The sequence below is a fragment of the Pararge aegeria genome, chromosome 20 (assembly GCF_905163445.1).
Source record: "Pararge aegeria chromosome 20, ilParAegt1.1, whole genome shotgun sequence".
NCBI classification, from domain to species: Eukaryota; Metazoa; Arthropoda; class Insecta; order Lepidoptera; family Nymphalidae; genus Pararge; species Pararge aegeria.
In genome coordinates, this window is record NC_053199.1 from 4,108,658 (window position 1) to 4,127,000 (window position 18,343).

The 18,343-nt window shown below is 35.8% G+C and overlaps 2 protein-coding genes across 2 annotated transcripts in view; both read left to right on the forward strand.

Moving 5' to 3' along the window:
- The window catches only part of LOC120632864 (steroid receptor seven-up, isoforms B/C), a gene marked incomplete at its 5' end in the record, with an annotated part of 145,734 nt that overhangs the window by 75,425 nt on the left and 51,966 nt on the right, over positions 1 to 18,343 (forward strand). The gene's annotated exons all lie outside the window — the stretch shown is intronic.
- LOC120632561 lies at positions 16,464 to 18,262 on the forward strand. Its single transcript, XM_039902432.1, has 2 exons — positions 16,464 to 16,946; positions 17,730 to 18,262. The coding sequence occupies exons 1-2, from the start codon at positions 16,596 to 16,598 to the stop codon at positions 18,207 to 18,209; spliced, it is 831 nt and encodes a 276-aa protein (XP_039758366.1). The 5' UTR covers positions 16,464 to 16,595; the 3' UTR covers positions 18,210 to 18,262.

An 18,343-nucleotide genomic window follows, 5' to 3' on the forward strand; every position in this document is an offset into this window, starting at 1 on the left:
GTACCGCATCCTGCATAATGCATGCAGTATCACGGTATTACACGGCCCTTTATTTTGCTCTTGAGCGCCTGTATCGGGCCGGGTATTGAAATTTTTATTTCCAAACCAAGCTGCGATCAATAATGTTCCTACACAAAAAAAATATTTTGCATAGTCATACAAAAAATATACCAAATTGTAGTCCCCCACACTTGCCATTGATGGACTTCAGACGCCTTTGAGAACATTATGGAGAAATCTCAGGCAAGTATGGTTTCCTTACGATGTTTAACTTCACCGTTATAACACGTGTCATTTTAATTACTTCATCATATCAACCCATTACGGGCCACGACAGGGCACGAGAAGGGGTTAAGGCAGTAGCCACCACACTCACTTATGGAGAACTCTCAGGCATGCAGGTTTCCTTGCGATGTTGAAACAAGTGGAATTTTAATTACTTAAACGTACATAACTTCAAATTCAAAAATGTTTTATTCATGATCACTTATGAAGCGTTCATACATTTAACATGTTACACTAATGTTAGTGATGGTGATAACTGCATTCGCTAACTTAAAACTAAAGCTAGGAGGGTCCCAAACGCGCCCTGGTCTAAGAAACGCCCACAACAAACTTAGCCAGTTTTTTTTTTGTTATCACCATCTCATAGTCTAGTAAACGTAGAGCTATGAGGTTAGAGCAATTCATACCCAAGCTTTTTTATGATACATGTAATCCTTAATATTAATCCTTAAAAGATAGAAGTGACGTTCTGTACGAACTCAGCACATCAAATACTCACAATACCATAGACCATAAAAAAGTTCAGAAATTATACATAATAATAATAATAATAATAATAATAATAATAAAAATCCTTTATTGCCATACACTATTGTTAATACAAGATTAATAATTAAAAGAATCATCAATTAATATTAACAATATGGCAAATGGCCGCAAACTCAGCCTTATGCTGTGCATTAGCAACAATGCTCAGCGCTGATTTTCAGTCTGCACCAGTATCAGACTGAGCAAACAACCGCGACGCCCGAGTAAATTTAAGAAAGAAATTTAAATAAAAAAATAATCCAAATAAACTGTATAATTATTCCGGACACGGCAACTCCACTCATAAGAAGCCCACAGCACTGTGCCAGAGTGGTTTAAAAAAAAAATCTTAGAAATTCCTAATTCGCCTGATTGTTGTGTAAAATATGAAACATACTAGCCCCGCCGCCCGTCTCTGTCCAGCAATCAGCGGGCATTGTGGCGGGATTACTTGCAAATTCCATTAAAATTCACTTTCGGAAACACGCCTCGGGCGGGTTTTCTAGTGTTACAAATTGCTTGGCCATTGGTGCGGCAAACTCGCTGTTTCGGGTTCTCAGAAGTTATAGTAGGTATCATATAAAAAGTGTGATGAACTTCGAGCAGGGCGCAGGATTTTTTTTTAAATTCCTCGTTATACTGCAAACATGAAACATGCCAGAAAATATGATGATTATATGAAACACAAAAAACTGTACTAATTTCGCTATAAATTTTAATTAAACAGGCATGTTACTTCTCATACCAATGTTTGATTTCCGATTGTAAATTAAAAATAACCATTCTATTTCCTCAAATATATAAAACCCTCGCCTTGGGTGGAATCTCGAATTAAATATCTATTTGTTTTATGCACTCGTTCTAAAATTACTACTATTAAAGATTGTTTCAGTTTTTTTTGCCTACGTTACTCAGTGTAACCGCCGACACGTGGTCAGCTCAAGATGTATGAAGATGACTATAACTTTTGCAATTGATTGAAATGTCGTTCACACTATTCACTTTCCCCACCTTTAAAGATATTAATTTTCCTTTATTTTCTAAATTGATTTATGATTCGCTAATACAAGCTATGTTCCGCTCGCCGACCTGCGATGGGATATGGGCCAATAGGATGTTTGTATTTATGGCTCGCTACCTTTGAGATACGACTGCCAAATATATACAAATTGAAATGACAATATTTTAATACGGCTGTAATTTTTAAACACCTTATTTCGCACTGCTTGGAACAGGCTAGACCTCCTATTTCATTAGTCAGTGGATTTAAGAGTAATGACCCACCATGCTGTGCCAAAGATGGTTGGCGAGCGGCACATAAATAAAACAGTTTAATAACAAACTAGTACCTACCTAGTGAAGGTGTTTTTGTGTGAAAAATACAAAAAAAATCTACCTACATGCGCTAAGATTTTGACTCATCATGTACTACTGTATGATGAGATGTCGATTCTGTTCGCTTGATTGTTTCACTTCGTGTGCTTTAGAAAAAATAGAGTATAATATTCGAATGTACAACGAGTGCAAAAAGAAGACCATTTTATCCAAATCTAAGTAAGAATAAACCCTTTTCATATCAAGGAAATAAAACCGTGTCATGTTAGTAGACTCTAGCTAAAATTTAATTTGAAATTCGAGCAACTGAGAGTTTAATTGTCTTTTTTCACTGGTAACAGAATTATATAAAATACGTCACGTATTTAAAAAAAAGTAGCCTTCGTTTTTTTACAAATTAATCGTTGGTTATCTTTACTTTACTTTCATGCACTTTTGCATTTTTATCTTAAATATCGAGGCACGAGTGCATAAAAAAAATTTAGTCCGCTTACACCTATTCGAATAAAAAAAAATTACAATCTAAGACCGTCACAAACAGCGCGTAACCATGTCGCTCTTTATAACTTTTGTCACCGCAATCACATTTCCTACGCAAAAAGGGACAACCAATATTTCAATAAACACGAACAACAGATGCGTACCGAATCCCCTTAAGGTCACAGTCTCATATTAATAAAAAAAAAAACAAATATCGCGAAAATTGAAATGCTCGATCGCAAATGCCATCTTTTAGCGACGCGTGTCAAATGAACAATGTAACGGGAGACTTTACAAATAAATTTGAACTGTACTTACCTATCTTAAGAGTTAAATTCAAATAATAACTGTCAAATTTAACTGACCTATCCAATTTTGTTATTCTGTAATTTATGCCTTTACAATTTGATCTTTGCAGTGCTAGAAATAGATATGAAATTTGAATAAGTTTAATGTCCTTTTTGTAGAATAATGAAATAATAGAGATAAGCGTTAAAGCAAGGGATATACGTTTTGTTTGTGGCCGCGCTTTATCTGGTGACTATGACGGAGTCTGGTTACACGCGCAGTCCTTTTTGTTTTATGGAAAAAATAGATGTTTCTTCATCTGGAATTAATTTTGAATACATACAATAACATTTTATTACTTAGCATGGCCCTTGAAAGACATTACAATTCATGTGTATATTTAAAAAAAAAATTCTGGTTAGGCTGCTGTCGTGGTTAATCACCACACTGCCAACAAAAGCGTGCTGCAAATCGATTCAGAGCTCCACGATAACTACGTAGCCTGATTTAGGGTCATTTAACTGCCAAAGTCCTAAAAGGTTCGCCAGATACCATTGTACACTGTACAACAGTGTACACTTTGAATTGGTAAAGTCTGCGGGCTCATTCTTTTGATGTAATTGATTCAAAATTCTCATATCTCAAATTGTAATGTTGAGTGAAACTTGATTTTCATCGGAAAATCGAATTTCACTCAACATGGACAGCTAGTTATCGAACTAGCTGTCTATTAGAATTCCAAATTTAATTATGTTTATTATGTCCATTTCTTTGATTATATGGAAATATTTTTTTTTTGTTATATTTAAATAAACTTTATTTCACTAGATAGTGCGTTATAATAAACTTTCATGCATTAAATATCTTTTTTCTATTTTAGTGTCGTTTTTTCTACAAACGTAGAATAAGGCGAAAGGTAAAATTTATTTATTTATTTATTTATTACGAATAGTAAACATGAAGCTGATTTTAGTATCTAGGTCGAGTTTGTAAAACGTAATGATAAACATCCAAAAAGCCAGTGTCTCAAAAGTTTTCAACCTACGGGTTATAAGTCGTATAAAAGCACTAAGTCAGGCCCTAAGAAGCTATAACAAGTTTAGTACCAACATTGTAAATCAAATAAACATGCCTGCAACATCTAACCCCCGATATCTAATCCTAGGCTAATGGTGTAATACAGCAAGTGAAATTAATTAACAGATCGCTATCTCAGCCTCCGAAGCAAGCTGGTACTAGTGGTACCGTTTTACGTTTCGCAGGCTTTAAAACTGTATTTAAAAGCCCTAAATATCACCCCAATATCTACATGGCATTGAAATGTCATTTTTTGACGTATTTTTTGTCATATTTCCTCGTATGTACAAGGAATTTTAAAATGTATATTACACTACTTATAGTGGTGCAAAGTTTATTACGAATATAATGGGATTAACAGTCAACCCTGTTTACAGTGTATTTACTAAAATCCTTGGTAAATTTACTGAAAGCTTAGGTAACTAAATTTAAGATCGCTTTTTACATGTATAAATAATTTACGCGCATAACTTCCGAACGACTGCACCAAATTGGATTTTTTTTTTTGTGTGATTGTCAGGACCAATCAACCTATTTTTTAAATCTATATTAACGAAGCTAATGACATACATAATTTAGTTAAAAATCTCAAATAACATTATTTTAATGTTATTTGAGATTTATTTCTATTTAATTTTTTTCTCCTTTTTGTATTTAAATATTGGGGAAGAGACCGACGAGGCTGTGTTATTATTGAGGAAGATTAGTATGTAAAATGAGAATCTCTCTACACTGTTTTGTTCTGTTTTATCATAAGTTATCAAAAAAAAGTTCACTTACCTTCGGTTTTTTGCTAACATCGGTGCCCATTTGCAATTTTAGTATTTCTTAAGACAAAAAGGTAAATAAGCCATCTCACACTCTCCGATTTTGAGGTACACCCACAGTTAGCTAGGAATAATTCGAACTTGTAAGCAGGGGTTACAAACCCGTTAGACTCGTTTGCAAAGCGAATGGCTTTTCAAATCCCTCGACAAACTTGGGGCTATTGTGCCTTATCTACAACTTCTGGAGACGAACGCGGGTTGGCGACGCCTGTCATCCCCGAAACGTTTCGAGACGATTGTGTGAAGTGGGAGTTGACAGTCGTATTTGTGATGACTGTATTGCCGGCTCATACTGTACTGGTCTAAATCTAGTCTAGACAAAGTAAATTTTTGAATCCATTGAATAAGGTTCTTTTAAATTACGATTTGACACTATTGTGTGAGAGAGATAGCAGACGTGTTTCTTATGACTGAAGTGACCTGGAAATACTGAATGTTCTAACTGCAAAAGTTTAGACAAAGTTATTTTGAATGTCATGTAAATTAGAGCTTTGAAAAGTCATCGAACACCTGACAGATCCGTTACCCTGTAAGAACCATTTCTGATGACCTATCTGGTGCAGTGGTGGACGCTGTGATCTTATTAGTGGAAGTCCCGGGTTATATCGAGTCTGATTTCGTGGGAGGCTTAAGCAGTTACAAAGACGTACCGCCAAGCGACTTAGCGTTCCATTACGCTGCCGCGTAGAAACCGATTCGAGGTAGTAACCTTTATACCTCCTGTACCCCCTAACAGGTACCACTTACCACCAGGGTTTTCAGTCAAGGGCTATATTGTAGTTAATAAAAAAAAGTTCTGTGCCCAGAAGTGGCACACTAATAGGCTGAGAATAAATATGTAAATAATATGCATAAGCTTCATAACCTACAATTTTATTGCCATACGAAACACCTATATGTACACATGTGGTCATAACTCGCTGCAACTCGTAATTTAATTAAAGCGGACCATCCCACAAGTGATTGTAAACCGAAAGTTAAAGCTAGTACGCGACGTGATATTTGCATATCCTATTATAAGTGGTTTCGTGTGTGGAAACGCGTGGTAACTGACAAAATTTAAGGTTTCACTTAGAAAATTTATTTAATTTAAAAGTCTGCCTCATTCACGAGTGAATAATAAAATAATAATTCAAAAACGCCTTTGGATAGAAGCAGGCGTTACTTTGCGGAAATCCATGATATATTATGAAAATTATGCTTAATTTGCTATACTCCGCGAAAAGCAGGAGAATCTGTATGGTGTAATTTATAATTTCTTCAATCCTTATACTCCACAGCAAACAGATCTTCGGCAAGTTCCCATCTTCACTTTTTTTGCTCCGAAACCGGAGCATGCTCTGGAGATATTAACTTTACAAAGGATATTAGTTAACAATTTCTGTTTGGTCTGTTTGGTGTGGACACCATTCAGATTCTCCTGCTTTTCGCGGATTATAGCAAACTAAGCTTAATTTTCATAAAAAACGCCTTTGTTTATTGAATGAATGAATGAATATACTTTTATTGCACACCATAAAAATTCATAAAAACAGTAAAGCATAACAAACAGCGTATACAATTCGGCGGCCTTATCGCTTTATGGCGATTTCTTATTTCTGTGAGGAAACGAATGGCAAATAGAAAATAGGTGTGTGGTTTATACCCTTAGAAAAATATTTAATTACTTAAATAAATATATATAACACATATACAACAATACTTATTACCTTATTAAACTTTTTCACCGGGACCGTGTATTTTGGTGGCGATAGAGAGAGTTTCATCTATTTTTTTTGTTTTCCAATACTGTATGTAAAATTGTGATTATGAATTAATGGTTAAAGACTGCAATAAAGAAACGTGGAGGGTCTATCCTTAAAACTCTAAGCTTTGGCTTCCATGAGAGAACCCTGTGCCTGCATAGAGATATTAATAAACTAAAGGTGATGATTTTTTTTAAGTAAATATAGTTTAAAATCTAGCATTTATTGTTTTCGGTTTGGAAATGAAATGTTAAAAGATTTGCTTTTTTTAACTTTGGCGGTTACCGTGTTCTGCGACACAGCAGAGATTTAAAGTAGGGAGGGTAACATTGGAAAGAGGGCCTATAAACAACATCTGTGACTGCCCGCAACCCCTTCTTGATTTTAATACGAGTGTTTTATACGTGTGACGGCAGTAACTTGCGGTTTAACTCGCTGGCGAGTGGTGCTCAACCTATCCTAACCTATATAAGGGGTAGGGGTACATACTTGTTCGATAGTTTTCATTTAAAACTTTAATTAATTTGCATATTACCTATACCAGAAAAACCTGGCTGTTCTGTTTTGTTTTTTTATTCTTTCCCTTAGGGAAAAAGGCAAAGGTATATATCTCTAGCTGGTCATATTATTTCAGATTAAATTTTAAAAAATACGAACAAAATTCGTTCGTAGCTAGCTGTGAGTTTTTTTTTTATATAATAGGTAAGTTATCACAAATGGATTAATTATTCTGTCTGTTCTATTAAACAGTTTGAACATTTTGTGAAGTTGTAACCTAACAGTGACCTAAGGTTTGTCTGAGTAAAATTAAATATCAATATTAAAAAGTCCTTTAATCTGCTTGATTAATCGATCTGTCTCAAACACATACAGACTCTTTAGTATATTAAAATTAAGCCTCTGAATAGGTAAAGTAATAGATATAGATTTTTGGTTTAACCTATGAGTATAGAAACACTAGGTCAGGTACCTACTAAGCAACCAACTTTGACGGCCGACTGGCGCAGTGAGCAGCGACACTGCTTTCTGAGTCCAAGGCCGTGGGTTCAATTCCCACTACTGGAAAATATTAATGTGATGAACATGTTTTCAGTGTCTGGGTGTTTATCTGTATATTATAAGTATTTGTGTATATTATTCATCAGTTATCTTAGTACCCATAAGACAAGCTACGGTTACTTTGGGGCTAAATGGCGATGATGTGTGCATTGTCGTAGTATATTTATTTATTTATTAAATTATTATTAACTTGTAATCAGCACATTATTGCCGTCTAATTTTTATCTAGTTCTCTTATAGGTCTAGCATGTGCATTATCGTGTCTATCTCTATAGAAAAAATACGAGTAACGAGTACATATTATTATCTGGTGGAGCGCACGCTAGTCCTATTTACATATTAAAAAAAAACGACGACATTTGCGCAAATACAAGCTTGTCAATACAAATTTTAAAAATATTTTTTTCATGAATTAGTAATTAACAAGATAGTAATTAATGAGAAAATCTTATCCAGTAAAATTAGGTACTTATTATCTGTAATAATCATAGATTTTAGCGCAATATCGTCTTGTCATAGAGAATTTAACTTAATTAATAAGCATAAACGAATTAGTTTATACATTAAACCTTAGAGTAAAACCACCATAAACTATTTATCTATTCATAGTTATCAAGAACTTTATTACTACCGATAAATTTGCTTGTTAACAAAATCGAACGGCCAGCTAAATTGCAAAGCTTGGCACAAATATAATATGACATTATACTGGATGCTTTGCTATGTAAGTCCTGGGTTGGATTCCCGGGTCGAGCCAAAAATTTGTATATAGTTTTTTTTTTTAAATGATCTTAATAGCTACTCTTAGTTATGGAAATTCAAATTCAAATTCAAATTCATTTATTTCAAGTAGGCCTACTTTATAAGCACTTTTGAAACGTCAAGTATGTATGATTGTGTGACTCTACCACCGGTTCGGAAAGCAGATTCTACCGAGAAGAGCCGGCAAGAAACTCAGTAGTTGCTCTTTTCCAACATCAACATTTACAATCATTTTGCTATCTTGCGGGAGATGAGAGCGAGGCTGGCTGCTTCCATTCTACCTTGTCATTGAGGAATTCATCAAATGTATAGTAACCTCGCTGTACTAGATGCGTTTTTACACATTTTTTAAATGTATGCATTGGTAGGTCAAGAATTTCCTTAGGAATCATGTTGTAAAAGCGTATACTCAACCCCACAAAGGAGTTCTGCACCTTTCGCAGACGATATGCAGATATCACTAATTTATGACCGTTTCTGGTAAGTCGATTGTTAATTTCAGCTTTTGATTTATAAAGAGTAATATTTTGCCTCACAAAGACTATATTATTATAAATTCCGGTGTTAAGCCCATTGTCTCGAAAAGGAAGTTTAAACATTTATACTAATAGCTAATGATGTTTAAACTCTCCATAATTGTGGGTACGTTGAAGCGGCGTGGTGGGTCTATGCTCTAAATCCCTACTCTTTCGTTATGACAGAGGAGGCCTGTGGCCAGCACTGGGGCGTTAATAAGCCAACTGTTGTACAAGATACCCAAGGTATCTCCTTAGGCTAAATTTTTCATACTTATATGACCTCTTGCTCGTTACATATACACAGTTCAACTACGGGCAGCGTTATCTGGTTCGATTCCTTTTAGTTTTCCCACCAATATTGACTCGTGGTTGGAGCGGTGATAGCGCATTGGGTAGGAGCTCGACTTCACTTTCGGGAGGCCGAGTTCGAATCCCAGCACGCCTAACTTTTCTAAGTTATGTGCGTTCTAATTCATTAAAATATTACTTGCCTCAACGGTGAAGGAAAACATCGTGAGTTACCTTAACTAACGTTATACTTAATATTATGCTTTTTAATTGACCTGAATATTTGGCCATCGATTTGAACGACAAAATATGCGTGAAACACAAGATTATAATATCTATAGGTATGAGGGTTTAGCACCAACCGTATTTTTTCCAAATAAATAATATGAATTTGAATTTGAGTTGACCTTAACCCCTTCTCATCGTGGAAGGACGGGTAGGAGACAAAAATTATATCCCCCGATTATATCCCCTGACAAGGGATATAATTGACGTGTCCACCTGCTAAAGCACGGGAACAGGGAATTGGAGAAGTTTAACCCCGTTTATTACACACTAGCGTACCCAGCCCGCTTCGCCGGGCTAGATTTTGCTTTATTTAATTTAAACAATAAACTTACATCATTAAATTTTTAATTAAAGTCTCAATATATATTAAATCATTTATTTCTCTCCATATTCATTCTCTTCTATTCTCTTCTCGAGCGGGTGATGATCATTATCTACACCCATGTACACCCAATAGAATATCATCTAAATAAAAGCTGTATTTGGCAGTTTGACAGTTCAAAAATAGGAGTGCTCCGATCGTCACCAAACTTTACAGGATTACTCGCCAGGTCAATCCGGAGATTCCCTGAAAGTTTCATTGAAATCGGTCCAGCTGTTTCGGAGCCTATACGGAACATACCCACACACTTTCTCTTTTATATATATATATAGATAGATAGATAGATAAATATATAATGTGTATATTATTTCCACTCGTGCTCCAGTGCTCTGAGAGTTGATAAAGCTGTAGAAGATAATTTTTTATCTTTACCCCGGGGATATAATTTTCTCCTGCCCATGCTAGCCGTGCTGTAGTGGGCCGGTAATATAAAAGACTCGTGGAGAGGCTAAGCCCCTCTATTGTAGAAGAAAGGAATTAGAGTTTAGACCCACCACGCTATTGCAACGCAGATTGGCGAGCAAACCGAACATTATTTTTCGTCCCAAATCATAGCTCTTAAGAATTCTATGGCTTCAAGACTTTGACCCAAACAAATATAACACAAAGTATGTCCACTAAATTGGAAGGTCAGCTAAACTACAAACCTCGACCTCTCTAAACACCACTATATAACCACTAAACAGCCTCAATAGTGCTTAGTTGCAATAATTAACCACTCGACTACGACCTCCAACCCCTTTAGATTACCTCGAACGAGCGGAACTATTGTTGGTCGTTAGAGGTCACTTTAATGTGGTCGGTTTAATCTGTTTTGCTCACTACCGGTAGTATTACGTAAATATTTATTTTGAAACATAGGGGTGGGTATTCTGCGTATAACCGCTGCGAGTATATACTGTGTACAATCTCGAAATTAAATTATTATTGCTAAATGATTTATTTTAAGAAATAATACTTATTCATTTAAAGGTCGACTAAAAAGATTGGCGTATGGCAAAATTAACTATACAATTTTAATTATTTTATGTTTATGCTCTAATTAATGCTTAATGATGTTTCTGTAATAGGCTCTTTGGCTTCTTATGTGTTTTTAGGTATACAGAAAATTAAAAAAATAACTCGTATCACCTGGAGACTGTGTTTTCTTAAAGACCGCAAACGCTACAAACCCTCAATGTAAAACGAATAATGTATATCATTACGGTCATCAGTGTTATACAACTCCTGGACATAGACGACACAGGAGTTTAACCCACGTAATTCCAATAAAGTTTTCTAGTTTTAACACTAAATTCGTATCGTGGAGATTATAACGTTTGCGACCGGAGTAAACCTCCGTTGTCTGCAGGCACGAAACGATCCGCATAACATATACACCAACAAACAGGCGTTATTTTTCCAATAATGTCCCGTGTATTTATTGTATTATCAGTATACCGTTGATGGCCACCCCGGGGCGCCATCATCCGTGTTGTAACCACTTAGTAAACGTCACAAATAAGTGTACAATACGTTTGGTCATAATGCCTATAATAACGTAGCGTCTTCTGATGTGATTTCACACTGAATCTTTACATAAACTACTTCTTAGCTGTTAGCCGCACACTTATTCCGCGTTTATTAGGGTTTTTACAAATCCCGTGGGAATCATTTGTTTTCCTGGAATAAAAAGCGGCGTTTGTTACTCTCCGTCCTTTTAACTAATTGTATGCCAAAAATCAAGTCGATTGGTTGCGTAGTTAGAGCGTTAATTAAGGACAAATAAACAAACAACCAAAAACCAATTTAACATTTATAATATTAATATGGATTTACTAAAACCTTAAAGCCTCGCTACATTGATCATCATCACCATGTCCAGAAATTGACAACTTTTTATATTTTTTATTTATTTATTCGCTTTTCAAGGGAAACAAATAGTAAATACTATTATACACATAACAATAATGCCGTTTTATTATATCACATAAACAAATGAAGTTTCCACAACTTAACTTTACCCATTTTCCACATTTTATGGTAAACGTTTTGAGTAAAAATTATTACTGTCAACTTCTAAATAGAGTGAAGTACCTAACTAACCGACTGTTCGAGAAACACTACTAAATTGGAGTGGTTTTTGTCAATATTAGTCGTGTGTACACGGTTTCTGAATGTACTTTATTCTGTGTATCTTTCCTTAACTTCTACCTAATAAAGGCTATCACCGCTTAATAGTGAAGTTAGTAAAATATTACCTTATAGGTAAGATTAAATCCAACAACGTTGCTAAACCGTTGTAAGTCAATAGTTATCACAGTAGTAAGATAATGACCCAAAACACAGTCTCGAATCTCGATGATTGTGTAAACTTGCGGGCGAACAAGAAGGCGCACAAATCAGCCGAGATATTCAATCTTTGCGGCCCACAATAACATTAGAATATCGCGTCTGATACGCGCTGGAGGGAGCTTAGCGACATTACACCCCTTAATGTTACACCAACTGTTCCTACTAGAAGTGGCTATAACTTTCCATCAACGGTCCGAGTGGCTAGTGTGAGATTGTGAAGAGCGCCATCTATAGATCATACTGGGAAATAGTAAAGCCACTAGGTGGCGCTCTCTCGATTCCGTATAAAAAGTAAGTTAACTTCCACTCGATCGAATAAGTTAACTGGGAAATCTCACCCTTGTTACTTAGGAATATAGAACGAATGAGCGAAAATGAAGCTGGATAACAGCATTCGTTTCAATCCTTTCCCACCAAAACTACTTAATTGTTTTTTAAACTCCACTACAAGTTTGCTCAACAATCTTACATGGTGGTAAGTAATGATGCAGTAAAATACAGTATCGGGCTAAGGTGTTAGGAATATAGCAGTTATATTGAACTTAAACCGGCTTCTACGCGACATCCTACCGGAACGCTAAATTTCGTGGCAGCGCGTCTTTGTCGGTAGGATAGTATTAGCTACGTACCATGCTTACCACAAATCATGCCGCTAAGTTATTTAGCGTTCCGGTACGATGTCTCCTAGAAACCGACTAGAGAATAGGTTTACTATACTACCAAAGATTCCGACCAGACACCCTATGTCTTTTTCTGTAACTCTTACAACATGTATACTAAATTTCGTGGCAATTGAGTAATTAATGCATTCAAACGTAGTAAACAAACAAATCTCACTTTCGCATTTAAGATATTAGTATGGATTAAAGATTCTAAGTCGCATCTAGCAACTCTAAGTCCCGTTAACGATTTGTAAAGGGATACGGAAGGGATAGGTAAGGGCCTGGTGTACAAATTAAGGGATCCTAATGGTTATCGGCGGGATCTGAACGTTAGACGATGTTTAAGCCGGCCCTTACGACGTGCCAGATGAATTTTAATGCGTGCACTTGTGGGTTAACCCATGAATTTGTACCTTTTGGTTTCGTAGGTGTTTTATGGCTTAAAGCGCTTATCAGGGATTGTTTTATCTCAGGAGGCTAATAAGAGGAATGCCCATTTTTAAATGGTCATCTCGTTTGAAATCTATGTACGTTAGATTCTACTTGAAACTTCAAAATTTGGTCACCCATACTTTTACTAACTTAAATCAAAATTGGTTAAGTAGCCCGATCGCCTACTTTTTGTTACTGCTTTTAGATCACTCATCTCTCGATTGTTAGCAGTACATTGTGATAGGGTGTGAAACGTTTTATTGGTAACACCAAAAATTAGATGGTCGTTTACGATTGACAACTTTGGTAGGATAAGGACATATAATACCTAATGTGTATTCCAAAAATTCACAGGAGTAAAATTTCCGGACGGTTGAAAACGTGTTATTTCTTACTGGTACTAGCTTTTTGGTAGCAAAACTGATTTTTGGTATTTGCATAGATAGCTTGCACCCTGTAGATAGATATTGCATAATTTTTTAAGCCTGGTTAAATCAACTGTTCCTACGCAATTTTTCAAAGGCGCGGGCAAAATCTAGTTTTAAATATTATTGCCATGATTTCTGAATGCGTGCACTGGTGGATCAACCCATGAACATATATATATGTAGGTACACCTTATGGTTTGGGAGATGTTATAATATCTGGGTTCGTTTTATCTGAGACTTAACTAAGAGGAATGCCCATTTTGAACAGGCCATTTTGTTCGGGTAAGTTTTTAACATTAAATTCTTATGCTGTTTTTTAACGTTTGCTGGAAAACTTCAGCGTTTCATTATAATATCCAAGCCTAATCTACTAGAACATACGGGAATCTTGCGTCGTGTTTATAGCATTCAGTCCATACCAAAAGATAGTCTTAACTCTTCCCGTGCCAAACTCGAAATAATTGTAGCACAGTAGGTACGGCAAGAATCAATAACCTTTGACATGTGTCACTGCTTACGTGTCAGTCAGCACCGTATTACAGCGAGAACTTTTAACAATTTTTTTTTTGTTGGCAATGTTTTGTTGTTTGAGAAAAATATCTTAACGAAGTGGTACCTATAATATTATTACATCTTTAATTTTTTAAAGATGTGTAGTTATGTAGTTACCAATATAAAGAAAAAAAGGGAATGTTTATTTAATAACGATTCGATTACTATCAGCGAAAGATATTGAATGTTCGTGACAAATAGTGCATCGATAAGAAAATCTATACACGAGGCCATCGATTAAATTGAATCGATGGATTAGATCGATATCTCGACTCCTGGATGCAACTTATAACCGGACAGGTTTGATGATAAATAAAGTGAATAATTGCTACACTTTATCTTTTTTTATAGGGATTAGAACTCATGTACGGTTTCGTATAATGGATTCAATTCAATTTGTTTGTTAAATAGGTTTTTACACATCTTAGTCAATATAGAGATTTTATTTTCTCGTATAGAGAATGTCATTCTCCGGCTATATAGGTACGTTTTTATACAAAAACTTAGTTCTATTGCTCTTTTCGCTATAAACATTACTTTTGCATTCATTAAAAGTAATTATTGTGGACCTTGTATTGATGGTTTTGTATATTATGTGTTGAGGTTTACTTATAAACAAACCATAATCAATAAATTTGATTTAATATGATCATAATTTTCATCATCGGCTTATAAGTGTCCCATTGCTAGGCATCGATGTAATACTTGAATCATTCACTAGGTTGGTGGGCTCTTAAAGATAAGAATAACTGGAATTTACAGTTTAAGTGCTCTCCGAAGCCAGTCCAGAACGCCACTTTCCTAACTTCATGCTGATAAGGATTCACTTGTAATGTAAGTTCTCGCTGAAAACCGTGCTACTACAAATTACAGTTGTGATATACCTTTATCAGTGGCTATAATATACTACCGTGTTGTTGATACATGTAGGTTCTCACGTGTCCGCCAAGACGTAGAGAAATCTGATCAAGGTCTGGCACGGTCATTGGGTATGCCATTGTAGAGCATTTCTAGAGATGTGTGTAGTGACAGCGGACAGCGGTTCAGAACACAGTTATTATCCCTGCTACGATCACCAACCAGTCTGCCCAGCTTGGTGATTGCTCCCCCTTTGGGAGAAGCCTATCGTTCAGCAGTGGATGGCTATGGAAAATATTAAAATAATATTTAAAACTTAGGAAGCTCCGAGGAAGCTCCCAGGAAGCTCCCAGGAAGCTATCCAGGAACCTACATAAGGTTAGAACCACAGAATTAAGGACATACATAATTCTCATTCAGCTATTATTGCATGCAGTGCATTGTGTCCAATAACAGAGAAGACTTCCCGAGGACGTCTTACTTAACACACGCAGAATGTTGATAGCTCACAAACTTTTCCCATTTTCCTTATTTTAAACGTTTAGATCTATATATAGAGGTTAAAGCAATTGTCAACTGCTAAATATGTCTGTTCTAGAAACACTAGTAAAGTGTACCTACTCGGATTCTGTATATTCCTAATTCGATGGTTAGAACTTATTTTTTAAATTTACTTACGACTCATGCAATTTAAATTTACCTACGTTACTCGAGAGCTTATTGCAATTTAATTACTAGCTATATTGAACTCTATTCCATATTAAATAAATACCATAATAAATTCTTAATATTCAAACATCAGGGGGAAACTGTTTTTCTCTGATAAGACGGTAATTTGAATAATTACTGAGTAAGTCATCGGAAGATGAATTTCGGCAACACCAACAAATTTTCCTTGCTAATTTTCATATAGCTTTTTCCTTCGACTTCTCTTGCTTTCTCTTCTACGCACGTTTTGCTCCGAAACCGGAGCATCCTCAGGAGATGTTGACTTTACATTGCCGAAGGTCTGTGCGGTGTGGAGTATAAGGATTGAAGAAATTATAAATTACACCATACAGATTCTCCTGCTTTTCGCGGAGTATAGCAAATTAAGCTTAATTTTCATCATAACTATATCATGGATTTCCGCGAAGTAACGTCTGCTTCTATCCAATATCTTAAGTGTTATAGAAAAAAATGTGTGTGTATTAGTGTACACTAATACACTGTGCGCAAGTTAGCCTTGCTAGTCTAAGAGGAAGCCCCAAACAAACTAAGTCGGTTGAAGCAGGTAAAGATATCTAATGGCGCATCCACACATGCCCGGCGGCACGGCCGGCGGCATGGCCGGCGGCCGGGCCGCCGGCCATGCCGCCGGCTCATGCATCTTTTACCTGCGGCACGCGCGGCTTTTGGTGCCGGCGGCAGTTTGCTTGCGGCTTCGATACGGAGTGGTAGTGTTGTCGTATTCATTTAAATAACAAAATGACAGAATTTAACTGGGATGATAGTGCTGTACTTTTATTAATAGAAAAGTATCAAGAAAATGAACTATTGTGGAACCCAAGGCATATGGATTTCAAGAATCGCAACAAAAGAAACGATGCTGTTAGGGATATTGCTTCTGTGTTCAACATAGCATCAACAGAAATTGAGAGAAAACTGAAGAATTTATCTAGCCATTATTTTCGAGAAAAACGCAAATTTGAAGAATCTAAAAGGAGTGGATCTGGACGGGATGATGTTCAATTGCCGAAATGGTTTGCTTATAAGGCGTTATCATTTCTTAATGACAAGAATGCACCGGTACCGACTCTGAACAGCCACACACCTAGTGTAAGTACCCATCAAATTCTTATAATTACCTAAGTAGACTAGTTGGTCGACCATAATAAATTTAAAATACATATTTCATTATGCAATATTTTCGTTAATAGGGGTAGGTACAAAGTTTTTGCTTCGCGTATTAATATTTTAGATACCTACTACCTACAACCCGGTAACAATACATAATACCACGGAGCGCGGGCGAGCATACTCTCGTTTTTGACCTTATGTAGTCGGCATAACACTTACCGAAAGCGAAGTATTCGGGAATAAGCGCTCGTGAAGAGTGTACAGGGTTACTGGTGAGACATTTGCAATACTTGAGGACGTGATATATGGCCAACTAGCTGATGCCCGCGACTTCGTTCGCGTGGATTAAGTTTTTAAAATCCCTTGGGAACTCTTTGATTTTCCGGGATAAAAAGTAGCCTATGTCACTCTCCAGGACCTTAACTATCCCCATGCAAAAAATCATGTCGATCCGTAGCTCTGTTGCGGCGTGATTCAAGGACAAACCAACAAACACACTTTCGCATTTATAATATTAGTATATATTAGTATGAAGTATGAAGTATGATATGTAAGATGAAAAAAAATATATAAAGAAATAATATCAATTATTTACTGAGTAAATGTAGCTTAAACTTACATAATTATTTGTATACACTATACATACATGTTATGTTTATAAGCTTGGTTTTTATTTAATATTTACATACTGATAGGATATATTCAAAATATAGTATTGAAGCTTGTTTGCAATTATTTATAAGATTTCCTTTTTATTTTCAGTCTTCTCAAGATAATATCACTCCCCAGACTACGCTACCTTCGACAAGGACTTCACGAAAGCGAAATATAGAGAGAGAACCTGAAGTTGATGAAGCTTTGCAATTACTGAGGGAGATCACGTCTAATGCAAGGCAACGCGATGATGCTGCTATATTTGCAGACTATATAAGTAGCAAGTTGAGGAAGATGGATCATTACACGATGTGTACAGTACAACATCAAATCCAGAATATTATCTATGAAGCAGAAATGAGAATGGGTTCGATGAATTTTGATACTAGTAATACTACTCAGCCTCTTCGTTATCAAAATGTTCGTCCAGGATACTTCACCGGCCAACCTACAACGTTAGCAATGTCACCGTCGCCCTCAACTTCGCGCTCTTACTCTGTTCAATCAGACTATGAAATGCAAAATAGCCCAGATGTCAATACAAGTGACAGTCTGTTACAAGTCTTGGAAAATAATTTAACCAAATAATTTAACCGAAAATAGTGTAATAGATTAAAATAAGGTTACATATTAAAATGACGAAAAACGCAATGCCTTTACTTAAAACTAAAATAAATGTTTATATTTTCGGTTAAATTATTTTATTTTAATAAAAGCTTAAA

What these genes read in the sequence shown, in the direction of transcription:
- LOC120632561 (XM_039902432.1), top strand. Translation starts at nt 16,596, where the DNA reads ATGACAGAATTTAACTGGGATGATAGTGCTGTACTTTTATTAATAGAA. An exon ending in TGAACAGCCACACACCTAGT is followed by an intron (nt 16,947 to 17,729) that starts GTAAGTACCCAT and finishes TTTTATTTTCAG; the next exon opens with TCTTCTCAAGATAATATCAC.